Here is an 18,669-nt window from a genome sequence, read left to right on the forward strand (position 1 = left end):
TGCAGCCCCCGCATGCAGCCCCACACGCAGCCCCTGAATGCACGCTCGCGACACCTGCAGCCCCGCTCGCGACCCCTACAGCCTCGCTCCCGACCCCTGTAGCCCCGCTCGCGACCTCTGCACCCCCGCTCGTGACACCTGCAGCCGGGCACAATAGCCATTTGGGCTTCATACTATATTTTCTTTTCCTTTTCCTTTTTCCTATTTCATTATTTGAATGTTCATTGGCACGTTTTTATTTCTAACGATATTTCACGTGCTCGTATAGGAAAAATCATTGCTCGTCGTACTATGGCGATGACATTCATGCCGCGATGGACGATACTTTTGCCATCTACATACGATTTCGATCGTATCCTCCCATGATTTTTATGTCATCGGACGAAGATCGAAAAAGGAATTCAACAAGCAACTTCATGCATGACGATCGATTTGCAAAGCAATTTACTTATATGCAGTCTACTTGGCAGACCAACAAGTATGTTTTTCTTAAAGTTGCTGCTTTTGAAGATATATATATATAAATTATCGGGCGCTATTAGTTTTTTTCATGTCTTCTTTTCCGGCCTTTCTTATAACGCCGATGAGACCAAAGAGGGATATGATTCCCCTCTTGGTCGACGTTTTTCGTGTGACGGTCCTGGGGAGTCACGTTATTATTTAAAAAGGAAGATATCGATTTCGTATGGTCGCCTGAGTGCACCGCTATTTTGGGTGCGATTATGAGAATCGCCGATATGCATCGATTATTTTGTGACCATATACATCACAACCTTCTAATTTCGGTTACATACTTGAATAGTTTCGATTATTTGAAACCTATACAACCCTCGTTTCTTATGGATGCGTCGCCATCGCGACTGTTATTTGAATGTTTGAGTTTTCTTAAACTCATGTCTATAAACGATAATCTCAAGGTCTACATACTCATTTATTTGAGTTGATTCATTACTCCGATGCAGCACTATTTGCTGACAAAAAGATCCCAAAAATAACGAATTCTATGGGACACACTTAAAAGTGATTTAATGAACGTCTATGACGTTGTATTATCAGAGTTGACCTTGATGCATACTCCACATCAAAGAAACACATGCCATTTTTGGCACCTATATCTATTTCTTGAGGGAATTTTGGAGATGGAAACGTAACATTCTTCCATTCTCAAGTAAGCACATTTTTGAGCCTCAGGCTAAGGCTCCGCCCAATCCGACATGCAAGATTTTGTTGCTACAGACTTTTGATTAGTCAATCTATTTTGACTATGTCTTCTGCTTACTATTTTTCAAGTATGACGTTGGCATTGCCATGATTATTGCTCGACTTTAGCTTAAGTCATCTATTGGAATTGGAAGCTTGTTTGTGTTGTATTAAATATTGGCATATTCTATAAAATTTCTCGTATTTCTTGTTTACAAGATTGACTCGTGAGAATTTTATTTGCTTTGGCTTAGCATGTATGGTCAACGTTTGCAACTCACGTGGTTTTTAAATTGACCGCTTTTGGGTTACATGGGACCCCAATAGCACTACATTGTGATTTTGGACCTTAAAATTTGGAAAACGGACATCGGAACGTCAAAATTGACATCGTTTTTCCCGGTTACTGTTCCGGCATTTCCGTAATGTTTTCCGGCGTTTTACCGGCGTATTCGCAGCCTTCCGACCATTTTCCGGCGTTTCCGGCACCTCCATCCGGTTCCGGACGGCGTTCCCTATCGGACCTGAAGTTACGGCCTCCATACCGGCCGCCGCCGGCCAGTTTTCCGACAATGGGTGCCGCCGGCTTCCGACGATTTTTTTTCCGTCGTTTCTCGTCATGTTTTCCGCATATTTCAGCAGTTCTTGCTGTCACGTTTTCCCAGTCCAAATTTCACCCGGTTTTGAGTTATATTGACATGGTTTTCCGGTTAATTTTTCGGTTTTCTCCAAGTTGTTTCATAGCTCAAATGATTTTATTATTATTGGTGACCACCCGCACCAAATGGAAGGTTTTCCACCGTAATTGTTTGGTATTCAACTGCTCTAATACCATGTTTTTCCAACTCTTAAGTTGAAGAATGTAGTTCTATTGCCATGTGATACATTCGATGGGATTGCCATTTGTTTCAATCCCCTCTCTTACAATATCATACGGCGTATTGTGTAGAGAAGTTCACCGCGTCGTTGACTCTCTTAATCTTCATTTTGAGAATGTCCCGCCATGAAATCGAGTGTCTTGCTAATTGCGTAACCACCCACACTGTCCTACGGCGCAGGTAGTTGTTTTACGGATCTCGTGCGGAGATTGTGTTGTATATCTTCGTGCCTTGCTAAGTTTTAAAGGCCATTCATGCCAATGATGGATTTTCATCTTGATATTTGTGTTAAGAATGGAGAGGAATAAATCTGTCTTATTTCATTGACAATATCTTTTTCAAGCTTCGACAGTAGCTTTGTTAGCTTGCAGACATAGTTTTGCTTGCCTGCAACAGTAGTTTATGTAACTCAAGATTCTTTGAATCATGGGTTCGGTTTTACTGTCTTCTCGGTTTTGACATGATCATTTTTGGTCATTTTGAACAAGATATGATGATTCGAGTTCTTTGAAATTCACATTATCATCTATTTTTCATGTTCACGAAGCGATTGGAGGACCACCTCACCCATGCTCCACACGGTGAGGCCGAGCCTGCCTATTTCGGCGGCTCCATGGCATTAAGGCCGTCGGTGGCGGCATCCCCTCCTTCACAGGAGCTTGTGATGCCTCCCGTGTCTTCTAATGCCTCCATGACAATCTCTGATGCCAATCGCTCATTTTACAAAGCTTGTTCTTTTGCTAGATTTCAAGGAAGTCCTTATTTGCTAAGGCTCCAACCGAGAACATTCCATTCTTACAAAGTATTTAAGGTGACATTAGTAGACCATATCCAACCGAATACGGACATTTTTCGGTATTTTTATGGTATAGGTCAAGAGCATCGACACGTTGGTTACACGTCGCTTTGTTTTCCACAAGAAACGCTGCATTCGCTAAAGTTTTTAGCTATGATCATCATACTAAGGGCTCACCACCCTTCCCATCCTCTCAAATCTATTTGATTGGATACCGTTGGAGAGTTCACCTCCACGACTTTGATGATTTTGTTTTGCATATCTACTGGGATCGTCGTTGAACATATTATTCCTCATGTTCATTCACTGCACGATCTAGCAGAGCTCGGACTTGGTTATGGGTACTAACCTGCCGATTTTTGCATGGAGATATGTAATGATGTTGCATGCAGCGACACTTATTCGTTTTAGACCCACAATTTGCCAAGCGTTTAGTGCGTACCAGATGGTTACTGGATACGATCCCAACGTTCTTTTCCTTAAACGCCTATTTGGTTAAAATTGTTTATGTGCCTCTATTGTAGTTATCTCAATGGGTCTACTTAAAACGATTAAGTATTCTGGTTGGTTATGATTTATGAATCACCAACACTTGTCCGCTATTTCCAATCTACAACCGTTGATCTCTATCCTGCGATATTAGCAAACGGTCACTTTGATGAGACATACTTCCCGTCGTTAGGGGGAGATATGGAATGCTCCCATTCCGGTTTTAACGCCAGGAATTGACATGGTGTGGCACTATGTCTCATTAAGATCCCGCACTACTCAAAGTGAGTAAATGTGCAACGCATTATCGACCTCCAGAAAGTCAAAGATTCGATGCTCAATGACTTTACCGATATTGCGAAAGTGACGAGATCGCACATAAATGCTGTGATGTGCCGGTAAGGTTGGAACTCTCAGAATATGAGAGAATTTCATATGACCTGGTCCTAGCACCATTGGCACCATCCCTGACAGTGGGAAGGAAGCCGGCGATGGCACCATCATACGCTGTGGTGTTGTCGGCGCCCGTGGCATTGCACCATAAAACAAGGGCGGCAAATGCAAAGATGGACTAGTAAGGGTCATAGCTTCGGTCTTGGCTCTTGCCTAGATGAGGGGAGACCATTATTCTCTAGAATTAAAATCAGAAAGAAGCGAAGTGCGTAGGCACAAGTATTTCGCCCATCATCAAGAGATATCCTCTAAACATGTGTATTAACTAAGTTTCTGTGGGACGCTACAGACTCCTTTTGTTGATGTTAGAGAAGAATAGAAATCTCACAAATTGATCATATACAGCGCGCGCATGTGTTTAATGGATTGATCTCCCCCATGATTGATGATGTATTCGCTTATGCTCTTATTCCGTTGTAAAGCATCAACGATGAGCAACTTGACCGAAGTGGAAAGAATCAATACAGGCTTAACTAGACTTGTTATGTTGGTCATTGTTCGTAAGTGTAATGAGAGAGATGAAGTCATGCGATATATGCAAGACTTATGGCGCAAAGATTGTCTCATTATCCTAGTATTGACTACAATGAGTTATATTCTCTCGTTATGGACATAATTGCTTTCCGCTACTTGATCAGTAGTAGTGTCCATGAAAACTGATTTGCAGCATATGATAGTGGTCATAGAATATCTGTAAAGGGATCTTGACGCAGATATGAGAGTGCCCAAAGGACTTTAAATGCCTCCAGACCACGGAGAGCTTATGTAATCAGATTGTGACGTTCGAGAGAACGTAGTACAATCGTTTGCAAGAACTCATACCCATATGTGTTCATATGAAGCTAATTCTTGATTCTCTATTCCGTCTAAGTATAGATGATGAAGAGATTCAATGAGCTATACATTCATACATGCTAGTGTTGTTGGGACACTATTGCTTTCATTGTGACGTGATTAACTATGCGCCTATGCATTGTCATTGGACTTGCATTGCTTCTTTGACATGGGTTTAGTTCTACACTTAGTGAACCAACACAAATCCTATCCATACCAACGCCGCCAGCAGCTCCAGCAACATCAACATACGCCTTGGTGTAGCAGTCGACACTGGTAGCGTAAAGGATGCGTACGGTTCCATCTTGGACCAAAATCAGTCCTTCACTGGTCCATTCCCCCATTCTTTTCGCGAAAGACACATTAAATGTGACAAATCAGAATCTGTCCAGTTTCGTAGGTCAAATTCAACGAGACCTACAGGACAGCTCGCTCGATGAAATATGGTGAAATTAGTACCGTTGGAAAGGTCTATGTGTCTACTTTCCAGGGACATCAACCTTTCGTTCATAGCTATCATATTGAGTGAGTTATGGCCGTTTTAGCAAAGTAGGACAGTCATGTCCGGAAATTTGCAAGTCAGTCAACTTCGACAGAGCATTGTGAACTGCTCCAATCGGATGAGGTTGTGAACCTTATGTCACTGGAAAGCCACGGGTGTCTACTTTTCAGAAAATTTTACGGTTTGCTGATACCTATTTTGACGAAGAAGTTATTGCCGTTTAAGTGAGTGAAGGTCATTCTACCCGAGAATCTGATTTTCATTGCAAACTCTTGTTTTGAGTTGTTATGCAATCTTGTTTCCTAAGATCTAAGTTTGGCTAAGCATAGCATGTATGATCTAAGGATGTGTGGCTAGATTAATGATTAATCATTAGCCCAAGACTACATTTGAGAAGCATGTAATGAATGTTGTGTACGTTGTTCTTTGTACTCCATGATTATGGCACTAATCAGGGGGAGTTGTTTCGTAGACTTCAGGGGGAGTCTACCTCACATGATGCTATCAAATGTAGACGGTGCGTTGTGCTCTTTTTCCCTTCGATCAAGCTTTTGTTTTTACCCAAGAGGTTTTTATTTTGCTTGACAAGGTTTTTACCGAGGCAACGCTGTGTGCACCATGCAACCTAGGCATGCGACACAAGGGGCAGTGTTCCGGGAGAATTACTATTCTACCTTTGTGTGTGTCTTAGCCTAATAGGTTTCCTGTTAGGAGATAGATTAGCATCTCCTTAATAGATTAGGACTCCGAATCCTACGAGATTGTGGTTTTGTAATGCCTATATATAGGCCCCCATATCATTCAATAATACACAATTATTTCATCCTAAAACATTTAGGACTACGAATCCTACGACATCGTAGCTTTTTAAATGCCTAACTCTCATATCATTTAATAATACACCATTATTTTATCCTCCATCAATTAGAAATGAAAAATACGGGTCAACCTCTGCCATGACCCAATGACCCACCCAACCCACCGCCAATAGGAGTCTGTGTTTCGCATTATAAAATCACACCCTCTGCCATCTTTTCCCTTGGCATAATAATACCCACACAGCATTCCTCTTTTGATTCTCCAGCTCTCTCCTCCGATCCACATAGTCAAAGATGGCCTCTCAGGTACCTCATCCGCCTCCATTTCCATCTGGGTTTTCTTGACCGCCCTTCTTTTCCTTTCGGAATTTCATGTGGTTGACCATTCTTCTCTTGAATTTCTGCCGTTCAACGTTAGTCTAGGCCCGCCCGAGTCAACTCGGTTCCTGTTTTTGCTTCCGGATGATTTTCGTTCATCCTTATTGCGTTGTTGCTTTCGGGTTGTAATAGGCTATAGCTATGTTGCTTTTCAGATTGAGGGTCTCTTTAGTTTGTATTTTCTAAGATATATATTGATTTTTGTGTCTATTTTGAGTTTTTTGTAATAAGTTGAAGAGTCTAGTACGATCACAGATCGTTGTTGTGGTAATTTCTGAGGGTAAGAAGAAAAGAAATCGATTAGGTGTTGAGGTCAATAAGATTTTGTCGATTAAGAGTTTGTAAGCATCAAGAGAATGGCAATATGTTTAGATATATATGTTGATGCACTGAACTAGGTAGTTAATGATTGTTTGTCTGTATGGTGATATTGGTAGTTCAATTCTTTTGTTTTTATTTTATTTTATTTTTTGCGCAGACTACAGTCCTCAAGGTTGGTATGTCATGCCAAGGTTGTGTCGGAGCTGTGAAAAGGGTTCTTGGAAAACTGGAAGGTTTGTTGTTGTTCTTGTTCTTGTTCTTGTTTTTTGAACTTGTTTCATTGTTCTGGAAGGTATGATCATGAATTGCAATTTAACAGTGTGAAATGCTTATGTGGTCCGTTGAGTATTTTATGTATGTTAAAGGCTGCACACAGCCACGATGATAAGTATAATGCATGACCGAGAAATTTGAAATGCATATGTCGTTGGTGATAAATAACTAGCAAAGCATTTGATGTCTCATATGTTATTATAATAAGGTTTATATCATTACTAAGCTTTTTCTTTCTGAAAGTGTTATTTATCTTTGCATTGCCAGTTGAGTTAACTCACTGGTGGTGTCACTTGAGAAATTAAAAAACAGAATGAAGAAGAGAAAATTGTTATATCACCATCTATAGAGATTCATTGAAAGTTGTTTAGAGTTCCATCTGGTGGTTTTGCATCTTCTCCCAGTTACTGATTTTGGTTATAATGCAAAAATACACAGAATTTAATTTAATTATGAGCTCAGTGCGCTCACCCGGATTTATGCTTCTGTCTCAACCACGTTAATGAGAATCTAGAGATACCTGATTCTAGGCAAGATTTATAATATATTACTGATGAGGACATCATGCCAACCCTTTCAAGGTTTATGAATGGAAGGGATGAAAAAATAGAGCAGCTGATCATTACCTTTCTTTATGGTTGACTAATTGATCTCAGGATTTTAATTAGCAGCTGATAAGAAGTTTGATCCAAAGAGTTTTTAGGCTTAGTGTTATTTCAAGAGTTTACTTGTGTCCTTTTGTTTCTGTTCAGTTTAGGAGTATTAAGTTTTTGTTTATTAGGTCTTTTATGTTTCAGTTTCTGAATTTCAAGAGTCCTAAAGAGTCTTAAAAGCTAGTTAGTGTCAGTTATAGAACTGAGTATAAATAACTGTAAAAGCCAATGGGCTGATATGCTATGTTGAAGAAGAATATCAGTGTTTACTGAATTTTCCTGTGATAGGATTAAGGTGAGAAACCTGGGAGAGATTCCCAAATTATAGTGTTTTGGGTGTGAAGCCTAGACTAGGGTGTGAAGACTGGGAGTGAATCCTAAAATCAGGTGTGTGCTTAACCTACAGTTCTTAGAGCTTGTGATCTAGGTTCCTAAGCAGCTACTGTGCTGCATCAATTACTGTCCAGTGAACCACTTTTGGTCCATACCATCTGATCTACAAACTTGCTAGTAATCGCAGTTCTCACTAATAACGTAGACATTGAATACTGACTTGACGTAATAATGTATTGGTATGATGGGTTTTGATGAGAAATGTTCTTGCTTATAATATTCAGGTGTAGAATCATATGACATAGATTTCGATGCACAAAAGGTGACAGTGAAGGGCAATGTGCCAGCTGAGACGGTTCTGCAAACTGTAACCAAAACTGGCAAGAAGACTGCCTACTGGGAGGCAGACGCACCAGCAGAACCCGAAGCAAAGCCAGCAGAGCCTGCAGAAGCTGTGGCTGCTGCATAGAGTATTTTCATGTCGAATATTGTAAGATTGGCGAATGTTATATGACGCACTGTAAACTTATGATGCACCCTGTTGCTTGGTTGTAAGCTACCCTATTTCTTTCCAAGCTTGCTGTATGAATTTCTGTATAAATAATTGAAGTGACATAATTTGGTGGTATGTTGTCTCTTCCCTCAACCCTTGTTAATGCTTCCTTCTGTGAATTTTTCAACTCTCATGGGGTTAGATGACTCCCTGACGATGAAGGTAACTCAACCCAGTGTCGTGCAAATCGGATCATCAGCATCATCTCTACTCATTCCTCAAGTTGCAACTATATATGAAATACGGAAAACAATATATTTTCCATAAATGTGGTGCATCCCAATTACTCCAGCAGGCGAAGGGATCTATAACAACAGGTTTTTCCAATGAGTACCATTTTGTTAGACATGTTTTTTAATAATATTTTTTTTGTCTCAACCATTTAAGATTTTAACAAATTTTAAAGTAATTTAGTGAGAAGGTATCAAAGTAGATTAAATAAATGGACAAACCAAATCTGTCAAACATGAACCGTTTAGTTCATAATGAATAAATCACATTTATACGTGCCTTGTCTGTTGATCCGCCAAACAAAAGGGAATTGCCAGTGCTACTCCCTAGACTCGACACCTCTGACGCATCCCTTTTGCATCACACCGCCCCAACTCGGGCCTGCATCCCAAAGTCGGGTCTGATGCTCAAAAGCAAGATTCGGCACCCAAAGCTCACCTTCGGCGTCTCCACACTCCCATCAAACATCTCTGGTCCATGAATGTTGTGCAAAGCATACCACCGTATCTCCAATGATCCACTCCCATCTATATACAGCCAAGGAATTGCCACATATCAATTTGAGTTAGGAGTCGAATTCGATTTGCACGACATTGGGTTCGAATGGGATGCCCTTGAAGGGCAAGAGACGGTGCCGAAGATGATGAAAACCAAGATGGGAGTTGCCGTACTCCCAACCCTAGCAGAGAGGCTCCGCTAGATTTCTTCATTTTCTAGAATATATTTTAGGGCTTCTTATAAAAAAATCATATTTGATACATGAAATTACAAAAAAAAAATCAAGTTAGGTTTTAATATTAGAAAAAAGTTTGTTTTCTAAATTACTTATAGCGTTACCCCTATTTTTTAGCCAAATTTAAAAAGAGTGTCATTTCCCTTTATTGTTCGCCACATAAGTCGTAAAACGTCACCGGCTTCGTCTCCAACCCGCGACCTTTGACTAAGTCGAGATTGGAGTTGACCTTCTCGGCGTCGTCCATGGCGAGATCGATTCTAGCATGCTCATCGAGGATGGAGAGAGAGACCCTGAGGATACAGGCTTGGTCTTAGGTTCGCTTTGAAACCGAGACGCTGATGATGTCAGTGAGAACGCCGAACGTGAGAAGCTTGCTGAGTTTTTGGGCGTCAAAGGCGGCGGTGCCGAGGGCGAGGACCATGCCTCACTTGAGGAGAGGATGACAATCTGGAGGCGGCGGCGATGATGGATAGTTGGCTACTATAGCATCCAAGTTTCATAGCGACAAAGATCTGAAGGCATTGATGAGGGTGACGATCTAGAGGCGGAGGTGACGACGGTAAGGACAAGACGACTTGTGTTGATGCAGATGTAGCTCGCTGGAGAAAGAAATGCTGCTACTACATATGCAACTCGCCGAAAAAAAAACCCAAATCTGGGTTTAAAGGTGAAGATGATTAAGGGGTGGGTGCCCATAGTAATTTTATGGGCGCCCATGAGAAATCCAAATTCTAACCCCTTCACCACCTCGACAACCAGTACCACCACGGGCCCTTGCAGCTGGTCTCAAACCCCTCACCGTCACCGAAGCTTTTCGAGACCGCTTCGAATTCCTATATTTTTGTCGGCAAGAATCACACCACCTGTCACATTACCAGTCACAGAACATCACAGAACAATGTTAGTGTGGCTAGTAGTGTGACAATTAGTTTATCCGTCAAACTATTTGTCACATTATTCGTCTCACTATCCGTCACACTACCAGCCACACTAACTTTGTGTTGTGATTGGTAGTGTGATAAGTAGTGCTGGTGTTATGTGCGACAACGTGAGTGTTGATATTTCGATCGTATCAGTTGATTTGAGAAGTTCAAGATCACATAACAATAAATAAAATATTCATTATTTCTAGTCTTCTTCTTTTTCTTCTTCTTCTTCTTCTTCTTCTCTTACAACATAGTCACATAAAAACAGTGTGACCAGGAGTGTGACAGTGGGTGTGACAACATGTGTGACAGCAGATGTGACAGCATGTGTGACATGCCGAGAGAAAATGTCTAAATATGCGAAATGATGTTAAAAATCAAAAGAGATTGGTATGAGTATGCTCATAATGAAGAAAATAACTAAAATTAGGGAACTTTGAGCTCTGATTTTTCCATAATAGCTTGGAGCACCACCATGGAATGTGACAGCCCCTTGTGAGGGTTTCTGCACCTTGTACGGTGGTCAGATCGGAGTGGTATGGTATCAAATAAAAGAGGGGAGAGAGATCTTTCCAACAGTACCAACTACGCTCAAATTCATCGCCGGATGGTAAAATTATGGCTAACATTCGAAGAAGAATAAGAAGATGATGAAAAATAAAGATAAAAAGAAGTTTGAAATACACACCGGTAATTACTTAATACACATCTATATTTTTCAGATTCAAATCAAATTATCATACCTATGAGAAATATCCAAAACATAAAACTAATTATGAAAATATATAATATTAAAATTTTAAAGATGCAGCTTATTTTCGGAAACTATATGTATGTAAGTTTTTGCAAAGAACGATATTACCCCATTAGATAAGGAAATTAAGTTGACAAAAACTTATTACCAATTCATTCCTTTATTTCTTTCTAAAAAAAATTCATAATTTCCAAGTTGGTTCAAGGTAATTTTTATCAAGACATTATGAATTCTCATTTCATTAAATCACATTTTCTCTTCTTCAAAAATAAAAGTTGACGATGGAGATGAAGATGAAGAATAGAATTCGAAGAACAAGCATATGTAAAAATTTCTTAATAATAAACATATATAGACCTCTAGAAAATTTTAGTATATCTTAGTACATACTAATTATATGACATCTATTAATACAAACAATCATATGAAATTAAGTTAAGGGTATTTTAGGCACTTTAGGTTGTGTATTTAGTATAAAATTAGAATAAGAAATAAAATGAGTGGTGTATTGAGTATTGGATGTGTATTAAGTATCTTATGGGTGTGTATTTAAAATTTCTCAAAGATAAAACAGTCAAAAAAATATTTTAAAAGTGACTATTTTCTAATTTTATTCCAAACTTGTTGACTACTTTCTAATTTATAATCAATTGAGATTACATTTTTATAAGTGGAAAATAAGTGATGACTTTTTTTTATAATTTATGATGGGAATTTGTACCATTTTATAATTTGCCCTATATTTTACTTATTCTCTCATATTTATTAATATGACTATCTTTCCATCTAAGAACTTTTTAACAATTTTTGTCAAAGTTTATTGGCTCATTCTTGAAACATTTATTTATTTATATGACTATCTTTCAATCTAAGAAATTTTTAACAATTTTTGCCAAAGTTTATTGGCTCATTCTTGATACATTTATTTATTTATATGACTATCTTTCTATCTAAGAACTTTTAGACAATTTTGCCAAATTAGCAAGAACTCAAACCTCAAAATGGCTCGCCTCCTTCTTTTCTCTCTTGCCCTACTTCTTGGTGGAGGCGGCGGTTGGAATGGTGGGGGAAGTAGTTCTCTTGGCGACGTCAGTTTCAACTAGAGTCCGACACTGGGATGGCTTTCGCCGTCTCTTTCTTCTCCTACTTCTTCACTACAGGCTTTACCTGCAAGGTTGAGGGGTTCTCCGGTCGGTTGTCGTTGCTTGGAGGCAATCTCGTGATGGCGTTGTAGCTCAGGGCAGCGAGATGGTTGGACTGTGTTTTTGCAGTACTGGTTGCCTCATTTTGGAGGTGGAGGTCCAAACAGTGATGCTTTTGTGATCATGGTTGGGTTCTTTACAGATCTCCGGCGAGCTAGGAATGTTGGTGGTGGTGATTTGTGTGCGATCGACGATGGTGCGGCGGTGGCGCATGAAGGGAATGGCAAGGTGGCCGATCTAGGATTTCTGATTTTGGGCCAGCCTTTTTTGGGCATTAGGCTTACTTTCAAGCCTTGTGCCACAAAGTGTAGCTTTGGCCAATGTAAGAAACAGGCTTCTTGGTCTTTTGTTCCAGCTCAGCCCGTGGAGGAACCAGTGAGCTATGTGGAAACCTCTTTGGAGGGGTCTAATCTGGTCTAGGGTTCGTGTGTCTTGTTTCATGAATAAGTTAGCGGATGTTGACAAAACCATTTTGTTTTTTTTTTCTCTGGTTACTCTTTGAGCGGATTTTGTCATAGATCTAGTTAAATAATTGGTGATCTCTAGGTTTTTCTAATTGCTTAGTTAGTTCGTGCACTCTCATTATCATTGCCTTATGAAACGAGCGAGAGTGTGTTCATGGTGTACCATACTTTTTCTTCTATATATTGCATACTATGCGTCGTTGATTAAAAAAAAAAGTTTTGCAAAAATTTATTGGCTCATTCTTGAAACATTAATTATTTGAGCAAAATAAGTGTTTATATTTACCATTTTGAGCTGTTTTTTTTTGTTTAGTAAGTTTTTTATAAGTTGTTTATACGTAGAATCTAGATTTTTTCTAAGAAAATACGTAAAATCTAGCTTAAATAACCATGATATGATAAAGTAGATATTCTGCTTATTTAGAACAAAAGTTTTCCATTTTTGAGTATTTTAACTTCAAACCTAAAATGAAAATGGCTGATAGAAAAAAGTGAAAAATGTCAAAAAATTGATGTTCGGCAATGTTTTAGACTACAATTTTAAAAAATAGTATAGAAATAAAAATGAGAAAATGAAAACGTAAAAAAATCAAATTGATGTTTTCAATTTTTTTAAAGGAATAAAAATATTCTCAATTTTCATTTTTTATGGTTTGCAAAATATATTAACGAACGGGTTTTCATCTAAAAATGAAAATGTGTATGAAAAGGTTACTAAACGGCTGAACGCCATCTAATTTCTGCAAAACGTTACCTAATTTCGCTAGGTGCCTCGAAAATTGTAGTGTACTTCCACGTCTACAATTTTTGCAATAAGATCCGGAGTTTTACTCCTTCAACATAAAAGTAATAATAATAATAGGTAACAAAAGTACAAAATCCCGAATTAACAGGAGCAATCCTCGCCGATTCTCACCCCACAACTCAACCTCAACCGCCGTGAAAAGACCAAAATCCCCCCACGCGACAGTTCTCACTCCCCCTCTTCCCCGACGCGTCAACATCAAACCCCAATTCCGTCTTTTCCCTTGAAAAAATATCAACCATTCTCTCAGTCTCCCCTCTCTCTCTCTCTCTCTCTCTCTCTCTCTCTCACACTCATCACCCAAAACCCAAACTCCCACACTCTCTCCCCCCTCTCTCTTTGGAGCCATATCTCTTAATTCTTTTAAGGAAACAAAATCTCGTTTCTCCTCCACCGTCCAGATCCCTTATCCAACGGCTCCCATGAGTCGGCGATTGGGTTTCCCCTGTGGTTTTTATCATAAACCCTAGCCGGTACTCTTGCACAAACCCACAGTCCACCCCCAACCGCCTCCGATCTTCAACCCCCCCTCTCCTTCTTTTTCCTTCAACAAACCGATCGCCGATCTAAACCGTCTCTCTCTTTTTTCCCAGATCTCGGGTCTGTTGTTCTTCTTTTCGATTTTTGCGTTGGTTTTACTGTTCATACCCGCCTCGATTATCCTTCGAGTCTTCCCAAGTTTTATTTTTTCTTCTTCTTTTTATTTTTTGGGATGAGTCGAACTCGCTCCGAGTCCCGAGTCACGGGGAGTGCTTAGGATCGGAGTTCCTCTTTTTTTTTGTTGGTCTCTTTTCCGATTCGGAGGATGGGGCGTTCTCGGAATTATGAGGCAAACGTCGCCGCTTCGTGCAATTGAGCGTTTCGAGGCCGAGTTTGGTGCTGAGTCGACTCGGGGGGCGGCGAGCGAGTCGAGGAGGAGGGCGAGGCCGAGAGTGGTGGTGCTGAGTTTGAGGAGGAATATGCCATCGGTGGAGATGAGGAGGACGACGAGGGTTTTCGGGATGGGGAAAGGGGTGGACGGCGGGGCCCGCGTCCTGCGTTCGGGGCGCCGCCTCTGGCCGGAGAACTCTTCCGCGGTGAAGATGGAGAGGACCGAAGACGACGAGGACTGGCTCAAGCTCATTAAGAACAACGGGGGAGGGCGCGATTCCGATTCCGATTCGATTGCGATGAAGCAGCAGAAGGGGAGCTGGACCAGAGCGGCCAGGCTGGCGAGGCCGAAGCCGAAGGCGAACGTGGTTGTTTCGATGAGTCAGGTCCTCGAGGAGCCGGTCCAGGCTGACGACGGGCTTAGGGAGTATAAAAGGTTCGGGCTTGTGTATGCCAGGAAGAGGAAACGGGCCGGTGGCTGGGTCGGCTCTGGCGATAAAATGTATGGGCAGAGGTTCGCTAGGAAGAAGAGAAAGAGTGGGAGCTTGGTATGTCGTTCCCCTGAAGTGCTTCGGATTACGATCGAGTCCACTTCACGGTGTGGGGGACACTTGACGACTAGTCGGCTTTTGTATTCCATACTGTTGCACAGGTCGCGGTCGACACTGCAAATTTCGGAGCTTTATCGATTCCTAGTCTCGGAGCCCATCTGCATTGTGTTTGCCATGCTTGGCGTTAGTTTTTCCTGGGTGAGTAGTTTGCTTTTACACCACAATTTTAAGTTATAGCTTTTTTCGAATGTGTTTTGTGTTGCTCTACTTCTCTTCTCTTTTGTATGTTGTTGTATGGGTTTTTTTTCATGTCCCCAGTATTTGTTTCAGGTTCGCTCTTCTATGAATGGCTTGGGCGTTTGCAAGTTGTTTGAGAGCGCGGATTTCTGGCCGATTTTTTCTGTGGACTTTTCAGCAGTTCCTCTTTGTTTCACGCACATGCACTCCAAAATGCATTTTAGATACTTTTTTCGGCCGATTCTCCCTGTAAATGATCTGAATGATGGCCATGTATCTGATGATGATGATGATGATGAGAATGTTGATCAGTGTGGCAATGAGGGTGACAAGTGCGTAGTATTGCATGAGGTTGACCATACTGACAACAGACCATTGCATCAACCTGTAAAAGTTCCCAAATTAGGTCTTAGAAGCATAATGTATAGGAATGGTTTAAGTTCGCGAGCTGGTATTCAGAAGAGGAGGAGCTCACTGAGGAGGAGATCTAGAATAACTTCTCTTGTTGCTACGCGGAAACAAAATGGAGCCTTGGTTACAGAACTGATGAACCTGAAGAAGAATGGCCTTTCTTTTTCTTCTGTAGCCTTGACTCAGAAGCTTAGGAGGTCAGGTTCAACTTGCTCTCCTACAAACTCCAAAGCTGTGGTTCAAGATTTTGATTCGGCATGCTGCTCTGCAAACTTATTGGTCACTGAATCAGACAGATGTTATAGGGAAGACGGGTTAATCGTTACGCTAGAAACCTCTTCTTCTGGAGAGTCTCTTCTTGTGGTCAAGAAAGATGGTTTAACGCGACTCACCTACAAAGTTGAAGAGAGAATAATAAGGCCAGGCTCTAATCGCTTTACACATGATATTATCTGGTCTCCGGATAGTGATGTTTTGAGGCTAGAGTTTCCGGATCGAAGTCAGTGGATCATTTTCAAGGAGCTTTACAAGGAATGTGCTGATCGCAATGCCACCATTGAGTTCATTCCTGAGCCTGCTCCTGACTGTAATGCCACTGCGAAGTCCATTCCTGTGCCAGGGGTACGTGAAGTCCCAGGATATGCAGATAGCCACAGTTCACTGTTTCTCATACCGGAGTCATACATATCTGTGAAGGAGGATGAGGTGTCTAGAGTCTTTGCAAAGAAGACAGCGAGTTATGACATGGACTCTGAAGATGAGGAATGGCTTAAGAAGTTAAACGTTGACTGTGATTTTCATGATCATGTTTCTGAGGATAAGTTTGAATCAATGGTTGATGCCTTTGAGAAGGCATTTTACAGTAAACCGTGTGATTTCTCTGATGGAGCTGCTGCTGCCAGTCATTTTCTGGACATGGGGAAGGAGGTTGTTGTAGAAACTGTATATAGTTATTGGATGAATAAAAGGAAGCAGAAAAGATCGTCACTGCTTAGGGTCTTCCAGGTATGAATTTTTATGTATTCTTAACATGTTTTGCTTTTTGGGTAGTATGCGTTTTTGAAGTTTAATGTTGGAGGATTCTCTGGTTTGACTCTATACTCTATTTAGATATGGGATAGTCTTTGTAATTGCTCCATGAACTACTGTTGGCAATTGTATATGATGATTATTATTCTCAAATGTTTTTTTATATGTATCTGAAGGTAGCATCCTTATATATGATGATTGTTGTTCTCAAGTGGTTTTTATACTGGTCTGAAGTTTAGCATCCTTGTGCAACTCGGTCAGTAGAAATCTTTTATTGGAAGCTTTTTTCCCCCTTCTTTTCAATATTTTTTGGTAGGATAATGTCAATCTGATTCTGAAAATGAACAATACCTTTGTTATCAAATATTTTGGTACTTCTGCCTGTCCATGTGTTTTAGTATCGATCATTTGAATGTTTAACATAATAACCACTCTTTCTAACAGGGGCATCAAGTGAAAAGGCCTCTGCTCGACTCAAAGCCTGTCATGCGCAAGAGAAGATCATTCAAACGACAATCTAGTCATGGAAGAGGAAAACAATCAAGTCTCTTGCAAGGTAATTTCACTGCTTTATTTGGTCATTGTATATATTGATATAAAGTGAGTTCTACTATAATATATAACTTATTTGATACTATTTATCATAAGAGAGCAGTTGCAGGAAGTACATTATCATGTCACATATACTTTTTGAGATAACAGAAATTAATATATTAGTAGCTTATCTCTCTCCTAAATAATAAAGAAAGAAAGAATATACTGGTACCATGTTGATAGCAGTTGGACTTTAGATGAGCTCATTAATTCACATGGCATGTATTTTTTAATAGGATAGTGTGCCGAGTGTTTGTGTTTCTGTTACCACCAATTTAGTCTGTAAATTTTTTTATCAGTACTAGGACAAGAACACTACAAAGGGTTATGCTCTAAAAGCAGCTGGACTTTAGATGAGCTCATTCGTTCACATGGCATGTATTTGGTTTATGGGATTGAAAAGTGCTTAGTGTTTGCGAGTTACTGTTACCACCAATTTAGTCTTATAATTTTGTTATCAATTCTAGGACCAACTATTAAAGAAAACTGAGAACACTACAAAGGGTTGTGCTCTGTATGCTAACAGAAAACTAGTTACTAGTAAGTACAGCTTCTTAATATATTTCTTGATCCCGGTGGAGTTATAAGTTTATCAAACATATTGTGTCTTCTGTGTTGAAGATTTTCTAAGTGCAATGTCAATTTCATTAAAGCTATTGCATATATGATTGCAAGGGAACTTATATTTTCAACTTAAATTCCTGTACAGCCATGGCTGCGGAACAAGATGCTTTGCAAGAACAAAATGCGTTGCTTAAAGCGGAAGAGGCGAAAGCGGCAGCAGAGAGATCTGTGGATTTAGCCATCTGCAAACGACAGAGAGCTCAGGTACTTATGCAGAATGCTGATTTGGCAACTTACAAAGCTGCAATGGCATTTAGAATTGCTGAAGCTGCCCAAGTTCTTGGATCACCTGATGCCGCTGCTGTTTATGTACTTGATTGACCAATTTAGGTGCAATTTAGGTGTTCCTGATGATAGTTGGAAATGGAAATAACCAATTTTTTATTACAGGAAGGAGCGCAGCCTTAATGCCCTATGGCTGTTTTTGAAGCCTTTGGAAGAACAAGTGTTGGATAAGTAGTATGATTTTGTATAGGTTTTGATTGAATGTACATTTTGTATTATTATAACCTCACACCATTACCAATAGTGTATAATTTGACTTGGTCTATTTTCTGGAGAATAGAAAAAAAAAACTTAGAAAGATCAGTTCATCCTGGTTTTGGTATTCTCTCTTATTTTGCAATGTGGATCATTTCGCTTCATTCGTTTTTCAAAAATTTCTGAAACCCAGGTTCTCGATGGCAACTTCTGCAACTTGGGCAGGCAACAAGTATCGTATATTGGCGAGAAGAAGCAAGCATCTTGAAGGCTG

At 40.2% G+C, this 18,669-nt stretch overlaps 3 protein-coding genes across 4 annotated transcripts in view; all 3 read left to right on the forward strand.

Annotated features, from left to right (window-relative positions):
- LOC126801503 (diphosphomevalonate decarboxylase 2) overlaps nucleotides 1-18,669 on the forward strand; it is a 191,966-nt gene that overhangs the window by 157,327 nt on the left and 15,970 nt on the right. The window lies entirely within an intron of this gene.
- LOC126801513 (copper transport protein ATX1-like) lies at nucleotides 6,184-8,556 on the forward strand. Its single transcript, XM_050528887.1, has 3 exons — nucleotides 6,184-6,276; nucleotides 6,827-6,902; nucleotides 8,213-8,556. Exons 1-3 carry the CDS (start codon nucleotides 6,265-6,267, stop codon nucleotides 8,395-8,397), a joined length of 273 nt encoding a protein of 90 aa, XP_050384844.1. The 5' UTR covers nucleotides 6,184-6,264; the 3' UTR covers nucleotides 8,398-8,556.
- Nucleotides 13,906-18,465, forward strand: LOC126801496 (uncharacterized). Of its 2 annotated transcripts, XM_050528862.1 has the most exons (5): nucleotides 13,906-15,218; nucleotides 15,351-16,673; nucleotides 17,142-17,253; nucleotides 18,001-18,119; nucleotides 18,306-18,465. In XM_050528862.1, exons 1-5 carry the CDS (start codon nucleotides 14,424-14,426, stop codon nucleotides 18,321-18,323), a joined length of 2,367 nt encoding a protein of 788 aa, XP_050384819.1. In that variant the 5' UTR covers nucleotides 13,906-14,423; the 3' UTR covers nucleotides 18,324-18,465. The 2 variants fall into 2 exon arrangements, with proteins under 2 accessions (XP_050384819.1, XP_050384818.1); XM_050528861.1 differs by having other exon boundaries at nucleotides 18,001-18,465.

The sequence above is a fragment of the Argentina anserina genome, chromosome 7 (assembly GCF_933775445.1).
Source record: "Argentina anserina chromosome 7, drPotAnse1.1, whole genome shotgun sequence".
NCBI lineage: Eukaryota > Viridiplantae > Streptophyta > Magnoliopsida > Rosales > Rosaceae > Argentina > Argentina anserina.

Excerpts from the sequence above, each read along its gene's own strand:
- LOC126801513 (XM_050528887.1), top strand. Across the intron at positions 6,903-8,212 it reads GGTTCTTGGAAAACTGGAAG|GTGTAGAATCATATGACATA; the intron begins GTTTGTTGTTGT and ends TATAATATTCAG.
- LOC126801496 (XM_050528861.1), top strand. The coding sequence starts at position 14,424 with ATGAGGCAAACGTCGCCGCTTCGTGCAATTGAGCGTTTCGAGGCCGAG. Across the intron at positions 15,219-15,350 it reads TTGGCGTTAGTTTTTCCTGG|GTTCGCTCTTCTATGAATGG; the intron begins GTGAGTAGTTTG and ends TATTTGTTTCAG. Across the intron at positions 16,674-17,141 it reads CACTGCTTAGGGTCTTCCAG|GGGCATCAAGTGAAAAGGCC; the intron begins GTATGAATTTTT and ends TCTTTCTAACAG.